General features: G+C 41.2%; 1 protein-coding gene across 23 annotated transcripts in view; it reads right to left on the bottom strand.

Annotated features, from left to right (window-relative positions):
* Window positions 1-25,035, bottom strand: part of SEMA5A (semaphorin 5A) — a 502,689-nt gene that overhangs the window by 323,351 nt on the left and 154,303 nt on the right. For all 23 annotated transcript variants that reach the window (XR_013532366.1, XR_013532365.1, XR_013532367.1 and 20 more), the window contains one exon: window positions 13,816-14,016. Coding sequence is in view for 14 of the 23 variants with exons in the window: in XM_035291785.3 (XP_035147676.3) it covers window positions 13,816-13,939 (124 nt within the window). In the remaining 9 variants the exon portion in view is untranslated. The remainder of the gene's footprint in view (window positions 1-13,815; window positions 14,017-25,035) is intronic.

The following is a 25,035-nucleotide window of genomic DNA, read 5'->3' as shown; positions in this document are numbered from 1 at the left end:
TGAATAGAAGAACATCGACCTACACTGACATTCATTAAGCAGTGCTAGAAGGCAAAGGTCTGTAACTGTGCTATCCAATATAGTAGACACCAGCAATAGATGACTCTATTTTAATTCAAATAATTAAAATTAAATAAAATTAAAATTTAGAATGTTAATGTTAAAATTTAGAATGTTAATGTTACTTTAGAAGTAACATTTCAATCCTCAACAGCTACACATGGCTAATGGCAACCATATTTTTCAGCACAGAATATGAGCATTTCCATCATCATAAGAAATTCTATTGGCCAGCACTGCTTTATAGCTATGAGTCCTCATGTTGCTCCGTTTCTAATTGTAGGAACAGGAAGAAGGATAGGATCATCTACAGAAAACTCACCCTGAAAAGGTAAAAGAAGAATTGTATGCATTACTACAAAAGCTGCTCTGGCTAAATATGTATCTCTCTCTTTTCCTCTCTATGGTTAATATAATAGCTATTAAATGCAAAAAGTATTATTATCACTTAAATTCAAACACAATCTGAAAATCAACAATTCTCAATTGTGATGGAACCTTCTGAAAAAAATATGTACATCAGAAATTTTCCTCCAAAGACTGCCTTTGGGAGATAAATAAATTACTTTTCCTATGCCAAGTTAACATGAACTTAGCCTTAAAATAACTGTGGGAGGAAACCTTTACTGACGAAACAGTCTAATATAGTCTGGTTGTTTCTCCCCTCCAAATCTCATGTTGGCATGTGGTCCCCAGTGTTGACGGAGGGGCCTAGTGGGCTGTGTTTGGGTCATGGGGGAAGACACCTCATGAATGATTCGGTGCCCTCCTTGCCGTAATGAGTTCATGTGACATCTGGTTGTTAAAAAAAAAGAGTCTGGGATGTCTGACCTATCTCTCTTGCTCCCTCTCTTGGCATGTGACATGCCCACACCCCCTTGCCTTCTGCCATTAGTAAAAGCTTTCTGAGATCTCAGCAGAAGTCAAGCAGATGTTGGTGCCATGCTTGCACAGCCTGTAGAACTGTTAGCCAAATAAATCTCTTTTCTTTGTAAATTACCCACTGTCAGGTATTCCTTTACAGTAATGCAAAATGGACTAAATTAGTCTGTGGTGTGTTTTCATTAAAGACAGTCTTGGATTTTAAGTAGCTTTGTTGATACATGTACACACATGTACACATATCTAGGTCTTATTAAATATTACATAACATATTATTCAGAATCATCTGTCGCATTGTAAAGTTCTCACATAATGCTTGGACTTGGTGCCAAAACAAATGTGGCATTGTGTTTTAACAAACTCAGCCTATTTCTAAAGCAAACTGATTACTGGATTTGACATTCTTGTCAAGTTTATGCATCTGCATTTGAGTTGGGACTAGCATAATTTTTAAAATTAGCTTGACTGAGGTACGATTTAGCTAGAATAATATTTACTCATTTAAATGTAAAAATATAATGACTTTTAACAAATATATAAGCCCCATCACCACCCTCTTATCTTGATATAAAATATTTGCAACAACTCAAATAATCTCTCATATACCTTGCGGTCAATTCCTCCCTTCACCCTATATCCAAGCAGCCATTAATAGGTATTCTGTTGCTACAGTCTTGTCTTCCATAGAATGTCACATAATGAGACAATGAATACATAGTTATTTGCATCTAGAATCTTTCACTTAGCACAATACTCTGAGATTCATCAAGTTTGTCATCTGTATTTCTATTTTGTTTCCTTTTCATTGACCAATACAACTCCATTTTACATAATTAATTTGCCCATTTCCATTGATAAATTTTTGGATTGTTTCTGGTTTGGAATTTTTAAGAATAAAATTTCTATAAAACCTTGGATACAAATCTTTCTGTAGACATTATTCAATATTATATTACTCTTGGGAAAATACCCAGGAGTGGATTTTCTGGGATTTATTGTAAGTATATATTTAACTTCTGAAGAAATGTCAGGTTTGGCTGCATCATCCTGCATCACTATCCTGCATTATTAACAATAAAACAAGAGGTCCAACTGTGCCACATCCTTGCCAAGACTTAGTATTGTCAGCCTTTCTAATTTTAGTCAGTATGCAGTATGTATGGAGGTATCTCTGTATGTAGTTGTCTGTCTAAACTCCTAGTCCATTTCTTTAAAAAAATAGATTTTTTTTTTAAGTGGTAAGACTTTATGCTGGGCAAAAGACAACATATACACATATACACACACACACACACACATATGTGGTAAATATGTGTGTGTGTGTGTGTGTCACATATTTTACAAATAGTCCCACACAGTGTATTGCTGGCTTATTCATTTTCTTAATGGTATCTTTGAAAAGGAAATACTTTTCATTTGAATATGGTCCCATTTATCAAATTTTCTGGTATCTGCTTTTTGTATTCTAGTGAAAAAATCTTTCCTAATCCAAAGTTTTGGAAATATTTCTTATATGTTTTCTTCCAGAAGTTTTTTAATTTTGCTCTTAATTTTAGGTCTATGATTCATACCGGTTAATTGCTATATATTGTGTGAAGCAACATTTAGGGTTTACTTTTTGCACAGAGATGTATAATTTTTCCAGTACCACTTGTTGAAAACTACTACTTCCTCATTGATTTTCCATAGCATCTTCATTCAAAGTTAATTGACAATATGTATGTGGGCCTATTTCTGATCTCTGCTTTCTGTTTATTGCCTTATAGATTTCCTCGTGCAATGACATAATTGTCTTGAGTTCTGGTAGTATAAATCTTCCAAAATGTTCCTGCAGAACAAACCGAAAAAAAAAAAAAAAAAAGGAGGCAGTGGTGGTGGAGCATAGAGGAGACAGTTAAATGAGGGCATACCTGCTTATCATGATGAAAACTGCAAACCCCTTCCTTCACTTAACCCATTCCCTGCCTTATATTTTTCCTCAGCCCTTATCACTATTTAACCAATTCTACCACATGTCTATACCTTATTATTGTCTGTCCCTCCTAATAAAATATAAACTCACTGTAGGCCCAGATTTACTTCTGTTTTACTTCCTGGGGTAACCCTAGTAACTAAAACAATTTCTGGCACATAATAAGCACACAATAGTGACTGAATTATTAATGAACTGGACATCTACTTTCATCTTTAACAATGTAATGCTCTGTGCTGAAGCCAGAGAATTGAGTGGCACAAAAAAAAATCAAACATATAAATGGGAATGACAGTCGTTAATCACCTTCTCAGAGCCGCCATGAGCACTCTGCTCAGCCGTTCTTGGCGTCAGGGTCTTGCTTCATTGATTTTGGTTAACAGGGTTTGCAGCCTCTCTAAGGCACGCTTACACATATTTTCAAGGTAGGATAGGTCAAATAGTGATACCCCTACTTTTTACACTGGGATTAGAGAAATCCATTCATTTTGGTGCTTTAGCAAACAACATCACTGTGGATGACAGCACGAGTCCAGCAGGGCCCTTAATTACGACTAAGAATACTGTCTCCCTCATGGAATATGTGTGATTAGACATGCCCCTAAGTCATATGAAGGAACTAGGGAGCAAAAGAGAAACTAAAGAATAACTCCACCTAGAGTCTACCTTTTGGCCCTTGCTTAGTCAATGATAAAAAACATTCTGGACAATAAAAATGTCAAGTGTTGATTAAATTATAAGCCAAACTAGATAAGATTCAGAAAGCTTCATGCAATGTTTTTTGTTGCTGTATTGGTAACAGAGAGACATCACCACTGCTGTCTGCTGGAGATGGCATAAGCTTTGTCTCCCAAATGTAACCACGGTGGCTTTCATTGTTCCGATATAAAGAGAGGACAGGATAACGTAATCCAAGAAAAATACTGCCTAATTTTACTCACCCCACATTTAATCTCCAACTCTTCCTCTGTACGTTAAGTAAGGGTAAGATTTTTATCCACCTTCAGTATGAAAAATAGATGAATTTCCCATTTAATGCTTAGAAAAATTATGTTATACTTAGATAAAGAAAATACAGTAGCATACCATTTGAGGCCAAATGGAAACACTATTTTAAATCAGAATTCTAACAGCAACTTTACAAATTCTTATACCCAGTTTTAACTCAATCGCACTGTGCAACTTCACTTACAAAGCAAACCTCGCAAAGACTTAAAATAACAAAAACTATCTCCCTATTGAGACAAACCCACCAAAAAACAATTGAAATTTTATCTGAAGATAAAATATAAATATTCAATCCTGTAAATTATTTCATTAGTGGCCTTAGAATGCAAAAGTAACAGGAAGGTTATTAATAATTTTGAAAACTCAATAAACCATGTTCATCAGAGCCTAATTATTGTTTATAAAAAATGTACAACAGGGGCCCTCTCAGCTCTCATCAGCCAGAGATCAATAACAACATCAAAGCCCAGTCTAAGTATTAGAACCGATTCTCTTTGTTAATAACTTATAGTGATTATAGGCTGCATTTTCTTCTAGCATCTCTGTCCACTCATGAATAATCATTACATACCTAGATTATAGGATTGAAGAGCATTTTTTTAATATTTCATCTCTCCAGATAGAAAACTAGCAACATACTTTAAAATCAGAAATGTATCCCCAAATGCATGTTTTAATTTAAAAAGCAGGCAACGTAGTTATACCTTAGCTGGTTCCTTTACAAATAGATTAGAATATTTTGCCCATGTGATTTTGCCATTGCATCATATAAAACATTCAGTCATATGCACGATAATGAAAAGACAAATTATTCATGGAACAAAGGATATTTAAGGATCCATAACAGCACGTTTCCTCTGTGAGTAAACTCTTAGGAGGAGAAGTCATATCCTACTGTGAAACAAGTGAGAATCACACTTGGTTTATGTAAATTTTAGTTTACAGAGAAAATGCTGAGTTCAAGACAGTTTTCAATAGTTAGCACTGTCTTCCCATATGTTAATCAGGTTCACATAAAAACATTAAAACTAACTATTAAAATTAATTTCATGCTATCTATATTTAATTAAAATAAATGTTCTTAATTCCTCCTTGGAGAAAGCATAACATTATTATACAATCGCACACCTTTATGATTTCTAAAGTTCAGAGTGGTAGATCTGAGACTAGATGAACAGAGAGAAATACTGGAAGCAATTTTACCCAAGATTTATATATTCAGACTCGGAAACCTCTGGAATCTCACAGGGACTCGAGGAATCCTCTAGTGCAGTCACTCCTGTGGCAATGAGGTTCTATATCCTAATGAAGAGGCTAAACTCAGCCAGTACCATGACTTCACATAACTGCTTGGTGCATTAAACACCAGAGAGCCAAAACCCCAAGAGGAAACAGAGCATCATGGGACACACATGGAGCCACAGGACACCCATGGAGACATGGACACGCATGAAGCCATGAACACGCACGAAACTGTGGGACATGCATTCAGCCATGGTGCATACAAGGAGATGGGCTCATGCATGGAACCATGGGACGCACATGGAGCCATGGGACATGCAAGGAGTTGTGAACATGCCTGGAACCAGGGACACACATGGAGGAGTGAGATATGCATGGATACACGGACACATAGAGACACAGATATGCCTAGAGCCATGGGACATGCATGGAGCCTTAGACAGGCATGCAGCCATGAGACATGCATGGAGCTGTGGAAAACACGTGGTGCCATGTCACATGCATGGAGCCATGAGACACATGTGTGGAGCCATGAGACACATTGAGCTGTGGGAGGCACAATGATGGCACATGTATGGAGAAATGGACGTGAATAGAGCCATGATATACACATGTGGAGCCATGTCACACACGTGGAGCTGTGAGAGGCATATAGAAAGACGACACCTGCATAAAGACATAGACATGCATGGAGCCATGGGACACATCAAGCTGTGGGAAGCACATAGAGAGATGACACCTGTATGAAAACATGGACATGCATGGAGCCATGAGACACATGTGTGGAGCCATGTCACATACATGGAGCTGTGGGAGGCACACTGATGGCACATGCATGGAGAAATGGACGTGCATGGAGCCAAGACACATATACATGGAGCCATGTCACACACATGGAGCTGTGAACACACGTGGAGCCTAGCACAGAAACAACTCCTTTACCCATCCAGCATCCCCTCATTTCCGGAGACGTTATTACAGTTTGTTGTGGCTTGACAAAGTCCATGGTATACCTTCTCCAGCCACAGGAGAAGCAGGTGGCAGCCTGAGCAATGCCAGTGGCCCACAAGACAGCTCAGAGGTGAAGAGAAGAGTGGCAGGAGGCCGGAAAACAGGCAAGAAGGGCAGTTATGATGACAAGAGGTAATACGCATGTGGCCACAACAGAGAGCAGTGGAAAGAGCCTCTTAGGCTAGGAGAGGTGCTCGGGCCAAAGAGCCAACTCAGAGTTACAAAACGTGTCAGATATTCTTCCTGTCAACATTTAACAAAGCAGTGCTTGCAACACATACATAAGTGTAATGTCATACAATGATATGTTTCAAAAGGAAAGTATAGGATCCATGAAAAATAATGATTCATACTGCGGTGTGGGAATACAACCCAAGTTTATAATCCTAATTGGCCATTTTCAGTCACTGCTTTTTCAATCACCTAAGACTACGTATGGGGATAAAGACAGCTGTTAAAACCCAAGATCCCTAGGGAAGCAGCAGAAAACCAACTGCAACCCCACAGCCCAGGCCCGGTGATTGCCCACGCGGCACAGTCATTTCAATTCCCTCCATGCTCTCCCCAAACCACTGGAGCTAAATGTTGCAAATCCTCTATCACAAGTCCACGCAGCTCTTCCAAAAGTTTCAGAACAATTCTCAGGCCAATCAATAAATCCATAAGTAGGAGGACGCTCTATAGGAGCATCAAGGAGTTAAAGATAAAGATCGCTGGGACCTGGGAATGGAAATCAATACGGCCCTGCCTGATTCTGCAGGCAGGAGTAATCTCAGGCGTCCATGCTAAATGCTGCCAGCTAACACCCTGAAAAAAGGCCTCCAAATCAGTCATATGAAGGCCCCAAGCAAAGAAAGCCTGAGTACAGCATGACTCACACCACGGGTGGTCTTTCTCTGTGAATAATGTGAAATTGCTCCCCACAAACCCATTCCTATAACAGAAGCCTGCTCTCTAAATAGCCAGCATACTAAATAAGCTTTAATCAATAAACAAACAAAAGCAGAATATGGCACATCGCCTTAAGTAGGCATTAAACATTTAAAACTAATTTCAGAGATGGTTATGAGACCCAGTAAGCAGGCTGAGAAACACGCTGTCTTGAAGGGTCACTATTTTTTCCCCCTTTATTGGAATAGACATTTAAGCAAATGACAAGGATGTATGTGTGAGTGGTGCGTCTGTAACGGGTCAGGGTGTTTTAGCAGCCACTGCACAATCAGGGATAAAATTCCAGAACACAGTTAAGCAAGTAACCTTGCAAACACAGCAAGCTGTTAAGGCTTGTTGTGCAATGAGCTCCACTAGACAGGAGGAGCCTGCAGTGGCAAATATTTCACAGAGGTTCAGGAAAAAAAAAAAAAAGATCCTACCAGCATCTTCTGCCCAGCCAGGTGAAAAGGTGAAGACTGACCACACATGCCGCATTTCATGAAGACATTCTGTTAGCCTCCAGGCCTTCAGTAGCATCTTGTGCCGAATGCCTCCAGTGCGTTATACTAAATCATGACGTTTCAAATGTACATGGAAATCAGGATTTTAAGTCGCGATTATCCCATTCTCCCTTTATTTTCCCTTATCAGTGTTTCATCCTACTTTCTCAAAGTTTCTTGAACGGTGCCTTACAAAAAAGTATTCACGGGGAGTCACAGAGGCCGCTCGTTCAGCTGTAACATGAGCCATTCAAGGCCTGACTGGGCCTATAACATCACAAGACATCGTGTGTGTGTGTCTGTGTGTGTGTGTGTGTGTGTGTGTGTGTGTGTGTGTACATCACGACATTGTGTGTTTGTACATATAAGACATCGTGTGTGTGTGTACATACAAGACATCATGTGTGTGTACATACAAGACATCGTGTGTGTGTACATCATGATATCGTGTGTGTGTACATGAGACATTGTGTGTGTGTACATCACATCGTGTGTGTGTACATACAAGACATCGTGTGTGTGTACATCACATCATGTGTATGTCTGTGTGTGTACACACAAGACATCATGTGTGTGTACATCACATCACGTGTGTGTACATACAAGACATCTTGTGTGTGTATATCACATCATGTGTGTGTGTACATACAAGACATGTGTGTGTGTGTACATCACGACATCGTGTGTGTGTGTGTACATATGAGACATTGTGTGTGGGTACATCACATCATGTGTCTGTGTGTGTACATACAAGACATCGTGTGTGTGTACATCGTGTGTGTGTGTACATACAAGACATCGTGTGTGTGTGTGTGTGTGTGTGTGTATGTGTGTGTGTGTGTGTAGGACTTCCTTCCTAAGACCCTGTGCTCTTGGCCTGGGGCTTGGCTGCTCCTCTTCAGCCAAGACAGAGCCTCAGGAACTCCCTCCTCTCCCGCATCCAGCCCCGCCCACGAGCTCGCCTGCATCCTGGGTGCTTTGGCCTCCTGCCCTCCAGGCTCACTGGAGGTGGAGTGGGCTTCCTATAACCTAACTAGGCACCTGTTCCCAGTTCCTGTCCCCTCCTACAGCACCGGGGACTCTGACTAACCAATCATCTCCTCCTCTCTTCTCTCTTTAGCCCCGTTCTTCACCTCATTCCTTCCCATCGCCATTTGAGGATGGTTAAGTCATGCTCTTTTAAAAGCTGTTCCCTGACCTCATGTCCCTGTGTGGCTGACACGAATTCTCTCCTTTTATATCTTTCATCTTGTCCCTAACCTCTGATGTATCCCCTGACACATCACCATCTGGTTTCTTCCCCCAACCCTGCGCTGAACCTGCTCTGAGACATGCTGCCTTTGATGTGTCCTCCCTAAAGATACACTGAAATCCTAACTACAGGTATCTGTGAACGTGACCGTGTGTGGGAACAGCACCTTTCCAGATTAATTGTTTAAGATGAGGTCACACTAGATTAGGGTTAGCCCTAAGTTCAACGTGACTTCTATCCTTATAAAAAGAGGAGAGGGCAAACAGACAGGAACAGAGAGGGAGGACGCCATGAGACTACAGCCTAAGAGACAAGTGATGCATCCATGAGCCAAGGAATGCCAAACCCTGCTGGCAGCCATAAGAAGCGAGGAGGAAGCAGAGAATAGTTCTTCCCTAGAGGCTTCAGGGAGAACACAGACCTGCAAACACGGTGATTTTGAACTTCTGGCCCCCAGAACTGTGAGAAGAGACTATTAGGTTGTTTTAAGCCATCCAGTGTGCAGTCATTTGTTACAGCAGCCCTAAGCAGCTAAGACAGTACTGCTGATGGAATTTCTCAGAGAATGACCAACTGCCCTGGCTTTCCAGAACATAAGCAATCAGGAAAGCCCCAGGAAAATCAGGGCAAGTGTGTGACTCTTCCTTCTGGCACACACCTACCTTGAACACTGCAGTAGCCGGTGCTCTGCTGGACACTGCCCTCTTGAACATATCCCTTTTCTTGGTTCTCAGGAAGGCTCCCTCTCAACTGGATAATTCCATCTGGTGGCTCATGGGAGCTCAGCCTTTTCCATCTAAAATCACCACACCCCTTGCATCTGCTTTCTCTTCTTGATTCTATGTGGAATTGACAGCCAAGACTGTGGGGACGGCACTCAGGGCTTCCTTCTCACTCCTGCTGTACATCCGCTGAATCCTCAACCACACTCCTTTCCAATCCCAGAATCCACCTCTTCTCTACATTTCTGCCTCCCCTCTCTTAATGCAGTTCCTCTTCCCGTTGGTCTCAGTAGCAGCTTCAGAATGGGCTGTCCCTGCTGGCATTTTGCCATCCTCCACATAGAGGATAAACTTGTTCCGATGCCTGCCAATGCCAGGCACCTCCTATTCCGCACTTGCCAGTGAGCCTCATGCCCTCTACCTCCTCCTCCATATCTTAAAATAAGATGTCCTGACTTCCTGTGTGTGAGGCTTCCCAGGACCTGCAATGCTCCATCTCTCACTTCAGGGCTTATCACTTGCCCTGTTCCTCTCCCTGGAAACCTCTCACTTCGTAAGTTTTATAAACACCTTCCAGCAATCACTTGGGATGCAGCTCTGGCACGACCTTATCCTAGAAACCTTCCTCAGTCACCATCCTACAGCCCAGGATGTGGGCTTAGAGCCCGTCTCCTAGGCTCTGCAGCACCCAGCATAGGCACCTGTTAGGACCCTTGACAGAATGTTATGTAATGGTCCTTTAAGTTCACATTCCTAAAAATAGTCTAAACCCTTTCAATAGGAACTATGTGTCTTCTTGATCTCCTCAATATCTAGCGAAGACCCTGTATACCAAAGGCTTCTTTTAAATGTTCACTGACTCTTCACCCAGAATTTAAAATATGCAAGTGAAAATACACTGAGATGCCATCTATGCACAAAGTTTGGCCCAAATCCCAAAGCCTGATGGTATACTCTGCAGGAAAGGCAGCAGAGTAACAGGTATTCATATCCAGGGCAACTAGAATACAAAGTGGTGCCTTCTCTATGAAAGAGAAGTGGGCAACATCTACAAGACCACATATGCATTCACCGTTTGACCCAGAAATCCATATTCCAAAAATCTCTTCCAATGGTACACTTGCAAAAATATTAACTGATGTTTACAGGAGGAACTACTCATTGAAACAGTATCCATGGTCACAGATGACAGAAAATAACCTAAGCATCCCTCGATAAGGAATTTTAATGAGGTTAAGGCTCATCACATAGTGGAAATGATGCAACTACAAAAAAAAAAAAAGATAAATCTTCTACAGAGTAGGCTCCAGCATATATCATTAGCCTAATAATGCTACACAGACAGAAGTCTATATAAGCACCACCTTTCATCTAAGAAAAGAGAGTATAAACATATATTTGTAGGTGTATTTGTGTTGCTTTGCTTCTATTACAAGTAGCCTAACCCATAAAATATAGGTAAAAGGCTAAATGAAGAAAAGAGTTCTAGAACAGGATACAGAAAACAGGAGCAAAGCTAGATTCCTTTGAAGACCCCTGGCTTTAATAATGTGACTTTGAAACACTGCAAAATAATGTCAATTTTACGAATTTCTAAAAGTCAAAAAAAAAGTTAAACAAATGATAGTAACTGAGTCTTGGGTTGGTGCCATAACCACATGGAAAGAAATTATTTCAACCGATTTTCAAGCAGTGATTTTGTGAGAATTTCCCAGTGAAATATATATACTGTGAAGACCAAAAGAAAGAGAAAAAAAAGTCATTTTAAAGATTTTTCAATAATCAAAAACAACCAGGGTTGTATGCAGCTGTTATTCTAAAATGACTGAGTATGTGCTAAAGAAAAAAGACAAAGAAATAATTAGGTTGGTCTGTAGAGACTTGGGATTTTGTGCAAGAAAGAAATAGACCCTAAGATGGGAAAGGTTAACAAAGACCCTTGAGTCCTGGAGATGAACTGGAAGCACTAGGGGAAGCTCATGGTATATCTAAAAAAATGCTTCTTAGCTCTGTCCACTGAGAAGACATGTGGGCACCTTTAGTGCTAAAGCACCCAGAAATGAGTGATTCCAGATCTATGGAAGGAAACAGGTAAAACGTAGAGGAACACCTCATCCACCCAGAGAGTAAAGAAGCTCTCAAAGACACTTGGATGGAGGTCAGAAGAATCCAGAAGCCACCCTCAAGAGGCTACTCTGGGCTTCAAATGCTACAGGATGTATGTACAAGGATGTAAGCTACATGGATTAAAATGCATCAAATAGGCTGAAATTCATGTATTCATAGTAATTCAAATAATCAAAGTAAGAAAAAGCAAACGTGATGTCTTTTTCATCCCATTTGGATGACAAATGAATTACCGGGGCATGCTAAAGAACCAAACAACTAGTGTATTTTTAAAAATAAAAATATAAATTGGTGGCAGCAGGGACCATTTATTTGGCCTTTTCTGCACAAGGTGTACCTTCAGGATATTGAAAGAGTTGTTGAAGGAAGCATAGTTTATATAGAAGTATTCTAACCACTAAATGGAGAAAAGAATAAAATGAGAAAACCCCAGTTTTACCCATGGGTGAATCAGTAGATTGAGGCAGTGATCATCAATGACTGATTGTTTCCCAGCTGAATATGCTCTGCTTCCTGAAGGATGTACCTAGCACTACCCATGGCACAGTCAAGGCTAAAAGATCCAAACCTAGATGTCATCTCAGTAGGCGTCTTGAGATTACTAGGGACTTACAGACATCTTTGGGACAGAAGCATATTTGTTTTTGTTTTTTTTTTTTGAGACGGAGTTTTGCTCTTCTTACCCAGGCTGGAGTGCAATGGCGCGATCTCGGCTCACCACAACCTCCGCCTCCTGGGTTCAGGCAATTCTCCTGCCTCAGCCTCCCGAGTAGCTGGGATTACAGGCACGCACCACCATGCCCAGCTAATTTTTGTATTTTTAGTAGAGGCGGGGTTTCGCCATGTTGACCAGGATGGTCTCGATCTCATGACCTCGTGATCCACCCGCCTCGGCCTCCCAAAGTGCTGGGATTACAGGCGTGAGCCACTGCGCCTGGCCCAGAAGAACATTTGAACCACACAATCGGAATGCCATGAGCAAAATCCAGACTGTCAGAAACCGCCCAGGACAAAGAATTTGGTTTCTGTAAAAATTAATTTGCAAAGGGTATGAAATAAAAGTAAAATATTAAGAGACTCAAGAAATATACCAACCGATGGTATTGTATGGAATTCATTTAAACCCTGGTAGGACTTAACTGTTAGCAAAAAGGTGCCTAACAATGTATGAAAAATCTCCCAACGCCCACTGGGTGTTTGATATGTCATGAAATCACTTTTTACTTATGGTGATAACAGTACTGAATTCCTTATCTTTGAGCATTCTAAACTGAAATCTTATGTATAAAATTATATGATTTTGTGAATTTTCTCCAAAATAACTTAGTGGGTATGAGACGAAGCATGAGTGAAACTTTAGAGGAAAAGAAGGGTGGGGCTAGGCCATGAACTGGTGAAGTGTGGGGCATGCAAAGTTTAAAAAGCAACAAAATAGAAAACCACTTGGTGCATGAATTACTAAAATACAATGTCTGATTCACCATATTCAGCCTGATAATACAATTTTTTGAGGACAGGGACAAAGTCTATTTTCTTTTCTACTATGAATGATTGAGTCCCCTTGGTGTGAAGGACCCTAAATAAATTTCAATGAATGAAAGAATAAATGAGTGGATATGCAGATTCATTATTTAATCCCACCAATCCATAGAGATATTTGGGACATTAAAACAGTTCTGCTGCCACGCAATGCTAGTTGGAAACAGAGGGGTAAGTTTGTGGCAAGATGAAGGCTTCGCGGGAAAATGCCACAGTGAAGAATTTTAGGCTTTCCTTGGTTTCCTTGTTATTTTTATGGTCACATTTTTATCTTCTGGTTCAAACACCTGGGAGGGCTACAGTACTTGTTAAATAAAGGTGACCAGAAATAGTGAGATTTTCTACCTTGGTAACCCCTGTCCAAATCCTTCTTGAGGTAGTGATCAGTTTCTGGATATGAAATTCCAATGATAAAGGCTTTTGTATTTTTACTTTTATTTTAAACTATGTCTAAAACAAGAGTCGCTGGATTCTACAGCATTTGCGCTGCTCTATTATCCTCCATCACTAAATACAGAATGTGCATTTAGATGATGGCTTTGCACTCAGTGCGTGCTGGTCCCTTACCTTTATAGGAGATGACCGGGTGCTCGGCTCTCTGGCACTGAGTCTCGCCCTGGGCCTCTGGGCGGGCGAGTCTCCATAGCCCCAGGCTTGAAAACAGCCATGCTATAACACAGGTTCCCTTCATGGTGGGCAAGGGGCGTCTGACTCTGGGCACGTGTCTTCTAGACAGAAGCTCTTCTTCCCCTCATGTGTGGAAAGTGCCTAAAACACACAAAACAGAAGAATCAGATGGCCGTGAGTTCATTTTCTGATGGGTGGTCTTCTGGTAAAACTCCTCACTAACTTCAAGGTTACACTTTGTGGAGACAGAGGAGAGCCTGGAGAGCTTAAACCAGCACATTTTTCTAGGTCATGCACCAGGCTGTGTATGAATGCATAGATGAGTGCATGTGTCTCAATACAGACCTTTCTTTCTCCCAATAATTGCATGACGTAGCCCATTTGTTGTAAAGTGAGAAACATTCAGGTTTAAGCTATACTGCCTATACTGCCATCACAGTCACTCCTCAGGAATGTGGATTAATAGTTGGGATCGGCTGGTTTCCCTTGGCCACCTGTCCTACCCCCTTGTACAAACACAGATCTATATGTGGAAACCCTACAAATACCTGCCCATCCCTTTGAAACATTTAACGGACATATTTTTAAGAAGGCCACAGCCGTTGTCTTTTACTACTAAATTGATGAGTATCATGCTACCCAACTTTTGAAAAAGCATCACGATTTGGTAAATTCTGTATTTAGTGATGCAGAATAACCTTTTAAAATTGTAGATAATCTGCCTGCAAAATAACTGGCTGGCGATCAAGTGTGAATCAAATAAAATCTGTATCAAGCACTGACTGGGTAAAATAAAAGTACTATGCTGGGAAACTGTAAAGATTATGAACAATTTAAATGATTAACAAGCATTAAAGTAATATAGGCCTGTAAAAATAACTATAATCCAAGCTATTAGCAAGCCTTATAAAGAACGAGAGTGCTGTGGGAGTCAAGGGAGAGTAGGACTGCTACAAAGAGGGTCCACGCAGGAGTTCAAGTGTGAGTACAACGCTGGAGGATAAAGAGGATTTCGACAGATGGAGGTTCCTGGAAGCACATTCCTTCCCCAGGGAAGAGGATGAAAAGGCGCATTGGAAGGGCAAGAGGAAGACGTAAGTAACATGTTTTGGGAATGGTTTGCTGTACTTGATCCAGGAAATTTAAAGAGAAGTCGTGGGAAGAGCTTGCAGAGGTTAAGACTTGGAAGGCAAACTGCACTATGGTGTGAGGTCTTTTCAGCAACAAGCAACTATGTTAGACGCTCTTATTAACATTAATAATATTATTCTCATGATAGCGTACCTACGAAATTAGTCAGATGAGAGCACAGAAACGAAGAAGTCCATTTGAAGCCACTTCCATAGTTAAAAAGAGAAATAAATGAAACAGTCACTTCGGGGGTGTCAGTGTGAATAAAAAGGCAAACTCAGTACACAATGACTTTGCCATAAAGTACGGCAAATTAAAGATGGCCACAGAGTCTGCCATTCCTCCCACCGAGGGGTGGGTCTGTGTTCCCCACCTGGAATCTGGGCTGGCTCAGTGACTGCTCTGCTCATCTGAATACAGCAGAAGACATGTTGTGCCAGTTTCCAAGCCCAGGCCCTAAAAGCTGCTTCCTGTCTCTTAGAACACATTCTTTAAGACATTGAGACACTAGGTCAGAAGCCCAACTACCCTGAGACGGCCATGTTAGAGAGAACACATTCTTTAAGACATTGAGACACTAGGTCAGAAGCCTAACTACCCTGAGACGGCCATGTTAGAGAGAACACATTCTTTAAGACATTGAGACACTAGGTCAGAAGCCCAACTACCCTGAGACGGCCATGTTAGAGAGAACACATTCTTTAAGACGTTGAGACACTAGGTCAGAAGCCTAACTACCCTGAGACGGCCATGTTAGAGAGAACACATTCTTTAAGACATTGAGACACTAGGTCAGAAGCCCTACTACCCTGAGACGGCCATGTTAGAGAGAACACATTCTTTAAGACATTGAGACACTAGGTCAGAAGCCTAACTACCCTGAGACGGCCATGTTAGAGAGAACACATTCTTTAAGACGTTGAGACACTAGGTCAGAAGCCCAACTACCCTGAGACGGCCATGTTAGAGAGAACACATTCTTTAAGTCATTGAGACACTAGGTCAGAAGCCCAACTACCCTGAGATGGCCATGTTAGAGAGAACACATTCTTTAAGACGTTGAGACACTAGGTCAGAAGCCCAACTACCCTGATATGGCCATGTTAGAGAGAACACATTCTTTAAGACGTTGAGACACTAGGTCAGAAGCCCAACTACCCTGAGACGGCCATGTTAGAGAGAACACATTCTTTAAGACGTTGAGACACTAGGTCAGAAGCCCAACTACCCTGAGACGGCCATGTTAGAGAGAACACATTCTTTAAGACGTTGAGACACTAGGTCAGAAGTCCAACTACCCTGAGACCGCCATGTTAGAGAGAACACATTCTTTAAGACGTTGAGACACTAGGTCAGAAGCCCAACTACCCTGAGACCGCCATGTTAGAGAGAACACATTCTTTAAGACATTGAGACACTAGGTCAGAAGCCCAACTACCCTGAGACGGCCATGTTAGAGAGAACACATTTAGGTGCTGTAGTTGACAGGTCACCCATGAGCCCAATACTCCAGCCATGAGTAAAGCTGAAACCCACTGGGTAACTTCAGTAGATGTCATGAGAGCAGAGAAATCTCTTAGCTGAACACTGCCCAAATTCCTGACCCCAAAATTGCAAAATATAATAAAAGAGTAGTTGTTATAATTTGCTAAATTTTGGAAACACAGAGCTAAGAGACATAGATGAACTTTCGACAGAAAATGTGACTTCAAGAATAGTGATGCCATTCATTTTAACAGGATAATCAACAGATGGATTTTGTTTAGGTGAGAATAGGATCATTTTGTTTTGTGCACATTAAGTTTAAGACACTTGGTTGGGCACGGTGGCTCATGTCTGTAATCCCAGCACTTTGGGAGGCCAAGGCGGGTGGATCACCTGAAGTCAGGAGTTTGAGACCAGTCTGGGCAATATAGTGAGATTTCATCTCTACAAAAAATAAAATAAAATAAGTAAAAATTAGCCAGGCATAGTAGTGTGTGCCTGTAGTCTTAGCTACTTGGGTGGCTGAAGCAGGACGACTGCATTAGCCCAGAAGCTGAAGGCTGCAGAAAGCTAAGAAGGGGCCACAGGGTTCCTGCCTAGGCAACAGAGGAAGATTTTGTCTCTAAAAATAATAATAATAAATAAGTAAATAAAATAGAGAGGAACTAGAAGAAAATCCAGAGAAAACTGAGGTGGGAAGCTATCAGGGTCCCAGTAAAGAAAGTGAAAGGGAGGAAACAGGCCTTCTTTAAAGAGGCGTGCTTACCGCCTGAACAAATGGTGAGATTTCAAGATAAAGAAAACATAGATTTGAGGGTGTATCAAATTTCACAGTCTGTATTTTTTGAGTCAAAGCAATGAGGAAGGATAAAGCCATGATCACTGAAATTTTGAAATTGAAGAGTAGAAAAATTATGGGTTAATTTCATAGAAGTTGGCTCAATATGATTAAACCTGACTAGAAACCTGAAGGTCCTGCTGAGTTTAGAGTCTCTCATTCACTCAATACTTACAGAGTGCCAACTGCATACAAAGCTCTATGCATGTATGAATTTGCAAAGGAACCGAGGAGCATGAGGTAAGGCCTATTGCACTTACCAGCAGGGACCAGGGAGTGAATATAAGGAAGCCAAGTACGGGACTCACCAGGCCCGAGAACTTCCGAGCAGGCAGTAGGTTGGAGTCCTTAAGAATGGAAGGAATTCTACAACATTCCCATTGACCCAAACGTTCAGGTTGGGCAGGGAAATAGATAATGGGACTGCAAATCAAGACCAGGCAAGAGAATGGCTTCTGTAGGAACAAGAGACACTGAGCATGAAGGTGGAGGATGGGCTAGGGAGGCAAATGGGGAGCCAGAGGCTCAGGTGTCCACCAGCCCACAATCCCTGCCCAAGCTCAGAGCACTGTAATCAACAGTGGATGAGCAAATACTCATTGTACCTGGGTTATAACATTAACAGTATGATTTTCACTTCTGAAAAGGAGTTACAGTGTGCAAAACGGGACGCTGCTGTCGAACTCCAGTCTAAAGTAACCAGATGAAGCAGCTATCTTTCCTGAGCCTTGGACCTGAGACTTAAATATGAAATTTCATCAACTGATGTATCTCAAAATAAAATAACACTGTTAGGGCTCTTTCAATGTGATTTCATTCTATTCAAAGCAAGGAGGTTTGGGACACTCATATCAGTTCAAGTAAATTATCACAGTCCCACATCAAAACAGATCCGAAATGGTAAAGATAAGATGGGAAGGATGACAAAGTGACAATCAACCCTCAATACAAGCTAGCTCTGTAGTAAGCATGACGCCAAGCACTCACACTCATGCCTGGCACCTGACAGCCACCCAGAGCAGGCAGCAAGTCATCATGGAGATGGACTGGAGCACTGCCCTGCCTTTATCTTCAGTACGGAGTGCAAACCAACTAGGAGCTAAGAGCAATTTTTATTCTTACACATCGTTTTTCAACGTGCACATCTAAGACAACATAGATTCCCCTTCTGCTACCGAAGAAGCACATGGTCCAGACCAGCTTGTGACTGAAACTGTCCTTTATTTATAATATGTCATCCAGGCTGTTAGAAGCCCTAACATCTTTGCCTCCTGAATGTGAGGAAGAAAAAAATAACACAAGTGTCTGAAACCCTCTTTCCTTGGATTTGGAAAGCAACGATTAGAAAAGAGTGGAAATGACACATAGAGAGAATGAGCAGCTAAAATGAAACACGTAGTTTGAGGGTGACGAGCTGAAATGACATGTTTGTCATGTTAGGAAAGAACAGGTAATTTTTCGAGGTTTATAATTTTCAGACTATAACATATTACCTTTTTTCTTAAAATAAACATACTGCAAACTGTCATCATGGCAAAGTGACAGGGAAGGGCATTCATAGTCTTCACGCAGAGACGTGGGCTTTTCTGAGCAACTTACCGTCAAAGGCTAACTCCTTGAAGAGGCTTTTACTCTAAATAGACTCAGCTCTAAATAGCAGGCCCCTTCTTCCTGGACTCAGCAGGCCCATCTTCCACTGAATCATGGAGTTCTTGCCTCTCAGTGGAGTGGGAGGAACACATTTATACCAGGGCTTTTAGTGTTCAAGCTCAGGGCTATTGATTTATTAGTCATATAATTCCTTGTTCTGGGCTCTTCTGTGCATTTAGCAGTATCCCTGACCTGTACCCACTAGAGCCAGTAGCACCCCCCCACCAACTTTGCACCAACCAAAATTGTCTCCAGATACTGCCAAATTGCCCCTGGTCGAGAATTTCTGCAATAGACAGACAGACAGGTAGGTAGGTAGGTAGGTAGGTAGGTAGATAGATGATAGATAGATAGATAGATAGATAGATAGATAGATAGACAGTCAGACAGACAGGTAGGTAGGTAGATAGGTAGGTAGGTAGATAGATGATAGATAGATAGATAGATAGATAGATAGATAGATAGATAGATAGATAGACAGTCAGACAGACAGGTAGGTAGGTAGGTAGATAGGTAGGTAGGTAGGTAGATAGATGATAGATAGATAGATAGATAGATAGATAGATAGATAGATAGACAGACACATGAAAACATACGTACATAACTTTCCTCTTTGGAAGTTAAACAAGCTGTCATGACTTAAAAGATTATTCAAAATATGCTTATATAAATCACCAAACTGAATTTTGTGTTGAGTCATTCAAGCAAAATTTCAAAGAAATATGAAAGTCCTGTTAATTATAACTATGTGCTCCCTTTGGGAAATACATGATGAAGGAATTTTCAAAGGATCAAAGCTGTTCTAATATCATTCTTCCAACTCTAGAAAAATAAAAATATATTACGTGAGTTAATACGAAACAAATGATTTTGCCAATATGAAGTTTTATTATAGAAAGCCAATTTGGGCAACCACATATAAGCATTTGTAGTGCATCTACTTCAAACCCCCCAAAACCCCTAAACCTTCTTTTAGTTTCCTGATGTAGGAGGATCTCTCTATAAGCTCGATCTAAATAAGTGCAACTCTATGTAGAGGTGTTTGTGCAATAAATAACATATCCCATTCAATCCCACGCTGCAACTGAAAATGAATAGGTTTTGGGGAGAGAAAATAACTGTTCCTTTTAGGAAAAAAAATGCTGTCAGATGAAAAAGAAACCAAAGGAATAAAAGCTAACATGAGGAGTTTTGCTTAGGGAACAGTATCTAACCAGTTATTAGTAAAAGCAGATCCAACATTAGCTTAATGTACTTTTCAGAGGAGGCTGGGTGGCTTCAGAGCCACAGCCCTATCATAAAGATGGATGTGTCCTAATCTGTTGGTACAACCCAGAACCCCTCCTAGGCCCATCCCCTACTTGATGGCATTAGAGACTTCCTTTGGAAGAGGACAAAGAAATCAGGTGAGTGAGCTGACCCAGTGAGGTGGTCTCAGGAAGTCCTGCCCCATGCATGCCACACCAGGACCACCCTTAGTACCAAAAAGCTGAAGCTAACAGTAGAGGCAATTGCTGCATGTGTGTCTCTTAATTAGAAACAGTTACAGTTTGTTATAATATCAAAAACACAAACATCCAGGATTTGCAAAAGAAGGGGTTGGAACGTGCTTTTGAAATGTTTTTGCATTTGTTTGTTCCATTTCTTAGCTCTATTTCAGTGGATCAGATGAACTGCTCACCCGGAAACTAGAGTCCCCTCCCAGACTGAATGCAGCAGAACTACTAAAGAATCATTCCACCAAACAAATCAAGCCAGAAGCCATACCCTACACACCCTGTCATAGCCAACGATGTGGTCTAGTGCGTGATTGTCAGCTGCTGCCCAGTAAATAGTCCTGCCTATTCAAAAACTCAGGATTCAGCTTCTGCCTTTCAAGAAAATACGCTCTTCCAGGAACAGCTGAGAGTTAGCGCCTTCTTAATCCTTCTCCACTACTCACACTGCAAGACCTTCCCTGTGGCCCCTCTGGCCTCGCCAGTGTCGGCAGCCTTCTCACTGGGTAACCACGTCTCCACCCTTGCTGAGGCCATGAGCCCCTCCCCTGCCGAATCCCCCACTACTCCAGATCCAGACTGTCTTCCATGATCACACCATAGTGGCTGACACCGGCCACAGTGGCAGCTCCTCTCCAGAAACCAGATGGACGTTAAAGTGCCTGCCGTGTCACTGCTTCCTCATGAAAGGCTGCCTTGGATAGACTCAGGCCTTTTGTGTTTCTAAGTCTTGATTACGTTTTGCTTATCCTTTTTATTGTAAACAATCTACACATAGTTCCAATGCCAAGTGTATGTGCTCCAACATGCTGAACTGACTGGCTGCCTGAATGAATCGGAGAAAACAGAGCTAGTATCCTCCGGGCCACCTGTAATTCACCCATCCCCTGCCACTGAGTTAGCCCACTGTGAGGTGGCTTAGGGCCTTGGTACCTCTGAGACAAGAAATGAGTCAAGGACTCCCAGAATTAGGAAGGTGTAAGAAGAGAGAGAAATCATTTAGTCTCTCTTCCCTCTTTGTAGCTGAGAAAGCTATGGCTCAAAGAGATTAAACAGAGCATGTGCGACCAAAGGTGCAGTGACAGGCCACATCGAGACGGGTCCTGTTACCTCTGGCTGCTTGTTGTAGAGCCTGACCTCCCTGTTCAAGCTTCTAAAATCACATACTTGTGGCCATAAGGTCACATGGCCTGAATCACCCCCAGACCAGGAGCATAGTCTTGTCTCTAGAGAAAATAATCAGGGAAGAACCTAAGGCACGAAAACAGGCAGAGTCATCAGGGTGTCCTTAATCCATATTAATCCAGCTATATTGTAGGATTTCTTTTGTGGACAAGGTACAGCTCTCCAAGACAGGAGCAAGGATGAAGGAGCCCCAGTACTCCCAGATCACAGCTCAGAGTAGTCAAAGGAAAATCTCTTTATATTTATGAAATAGAAGTAAGACTAGAAGTAAAATCATTGGGAAACAAAGAGGAAGGAAGAAATCCTCCTGAATGGGGGAATATAGAAGCTGATCTTTAAAGATGTTCAAGTTGGAGAGTTCAATGAAGCAGGAATAAACAACCCAGGAGAACAAAAGCCCCTGTGTGTGCAGGACTAGAAGGAATGTATTAAACGAATCTATGCTCTTTTCTTGCTGTTATCTCAGATATTCTAGGTACAGTGCAGGAAGTGGAATTAAACAAAGAATCAATAAAACAATAAACTCAAGTTAATGCAATGTTCAAGTAAATAGATTCTTCTAATCTTTTTCAAAACAAGAATTGAACATTCTATTCTTTGGGAAATACAGTGAAATTCAAGGTGTCTTCTTATTACACTGAGCCCATAAGAGAATCAGGATGTTCAACAAATACGTCACATCCGCCATGTTTATAGTGCACTTTTAAACAACGAGATCTTTTTATATTATTTTAATCCATGTGTCTTGATTGCCAAGTTTCAGCCAAAAGATGTTTGTCATAAAGAATTGGGGAAATATTTTTAGGAATGTGTTACTGAAACACCAACCACCTTAAAGTCCAGAAACAGCACTCACTGCCACCTTCAGGTAATTGAAGAAGTTAGCTTTGTTGCCCATAGATTTTCATCATATCTGAACTCAGAGGAGATGGAATTTTATGGCTATATAAAAGGACCTCATGATATAAAAAGGAAAAAAGCAAACATTAAACTATTTTATACATTTCGATAATGGTTTGGCTCCAGCGACCTTCTTTTATACCTCTCTTCAAAGGGAATTGTTATTACACTTTTGCTTTTTTCCCCTTGTTTAGTTCCAGATAGCCTGGAGGAACAGTAAAAATAAATGAAGTCCATTAGATAAAATTATTATTTATACAAAGACAATATTAATTTTATCTGTCAGCAGGTTTTAAGACTAAGTGAGAGTTCATTCAACCTACTTCTGTGTCAGCTAAACCAACGAAAGCCCTTTGTCAGAAAAAAAATACTTAACTAATGGGCTTTCAAGGCAATGTAAGTACCTGGGCAATTTCTCTTTTTTTTTTTTTTTTTTTTTTTTTTTGAGACGGAGTTTCTCTCTTGTTACCCAGGCTGGAGTGCAATGGCGCAATCTCGGCTCACCACAACCTCCGCCTCCTGGGTTCAGGCAATTCTCCTGCCTCAGCCTCCTGAGTAGCTGGGATTACAGGCACGCGCCACCATACCCAGCTAATTTTTTGTATATTTAGTAGAGACGGGGTTTCATCATGTTGACCAGGATGATCTTGATCTCTCGTGATCCACCCGCCTCGGCCTCCCAAAGTGCTGGGATTACAGGCTTGAGCCACCGCGCCCGGCCAGTACCTGGGCACTTTCTAAAGAATTTACCTATAGATGTTTTCTCAGGGCAGGAAACTCATGCAGACACACTAAAATAATCTAGTTACAAATGATGCTCATACTATGAAGTTACTATTCATAGCTCTCATTCATTTTTAGTTAAGATGTACAGGAACGGAGCACCGTTCTCTCTCTTGTCCACTGCAAGATGTGGAGTCTATGCCAACACAGAAAAGCAATGCTATCACGGTGGGAAGAAAAGACCGTACCCTCCTACCATCATCAGTCTGGTCAACATCACTGATAACTTCCTGTCTGTGAAATCCAGAGTGCTCTATGCGACTAGACACCTCCATAGCCTTTGTGACTACTGGCCTTTCCTGGAACATCTCCTGACAGCCTCTCCTCCCTGGATTCTGTAACTCCCCAAATGCCCTGCATTGATTTCACATCTAGCATTCTCCTTGAATGAAGGTATACTCCAGTCTCTTCTGAATGTTCACTTTTTTCTCCATCTACACATTCTCAGAGTCCCTTTTCTTTAAACCCAAGTGATTTCACATGGTCTCTAAAACTAGTGACTCTCAAATCGAGACCCTCTCCCCGATCTCTGCATATAATCTAGACCCATACATCAAAATAGGGGTGTTTATATTAAAAAGCCAGCATAACTGCTCTAAAGCAGACCTCATTATCTGTCTTCATTGGCTATCTCTTATGTCTACTCCCTCTCATAGCTAACTATGCCATCACAGAGCCAACTGAGAGCTCAAGGGCTCACCCACCATTCCCTCCTCCTCCATCTGCCCAGAACTCACCCCTCATTTTGTCAGTGTCTTGACAACCCTTCCCTTATTCGGATCTAGAATCCATACCCTCCTCTCCATCCTGACCACCTTCAGTGTTTCTTACCTCTGCAATTTCAACCACTTCATTGTTGCTGTTGTCAGTTTCCTTGCTGTTAATCTTAACCCTTTAGCATCACCTCTAAGGGGCCTTCTATGAATTTTTTTCCACTTTCCTCTCATCCCTATCTGGCCCCATTGTATGTTGATACTTATTCCTATTATGGCCTTTATCACCCTGAACTGCAATTACCTGTATATCTGCCTCATTCTAAAACAAGTCTGTTAAAACCTCAGTCTCCAGACAGCTGAACATGGTGCAAACAATCAACACCTGAAGTGGGTTGATGGAGAAAAAGACCATGTGCCTCTCTACCTTCTTTACAATATTAGCACTTCCATTAAAATGCTATCCAAGTTCCCTTTCCTTCTGTGACTCTGCCATTCATTGTCACAGATGTTCTATCCCTCTATTAAAATTCTCTTAACATCTGGCCTAAATACAAAGATTCCCATGGTTTTGAAAAATGTCCTTTCTACATGTCATAATTTTCCAATTAATGGTCAAAGGGATGAAGGGATTACTATAGCCAGAGAGACTAAAAAAAAAAAGAGGTCTCCTGGGCCTAGAAACATGAAAGCAGACGGAAGATATAACCAAATGTATGAACCATGAGGGGGTCAGATAAGTTATTCCAACACACATAATTCACTGGAACCCACTTGAAATGTCAAAGGACAAAAAAGGAGGACATTACAATTCACAGCAGAAAGAAACTTACTACATTAATAATTTTAAGTAAAGAAATACAAATCCCTTAAAATATTATCCCATAAATTTACAGAAAATAGACTGCTAATATGCTTAGATGAACTACATTATCTCGTGGAAAGGGCTCTGATTTGATGTTTTCAGATTTTAGTCAGT

Source organism: Callithrix jacchus, chromosome 2 (assembly GCF_049354715.1).
Source record: "Callithrix jacchus isolate 240 chromosome 2, calJac240_pri, whole genome shotgun sequence".
Lineage (NCBI taxonomy): Eukaryota > Metazoa > Chordata > Mammalia > Primates > Cebidae > Callithrix > Callithrix jacchus.
This window is presented reverse-complemented; position numbering and strand designations above follow the sequence as displayed.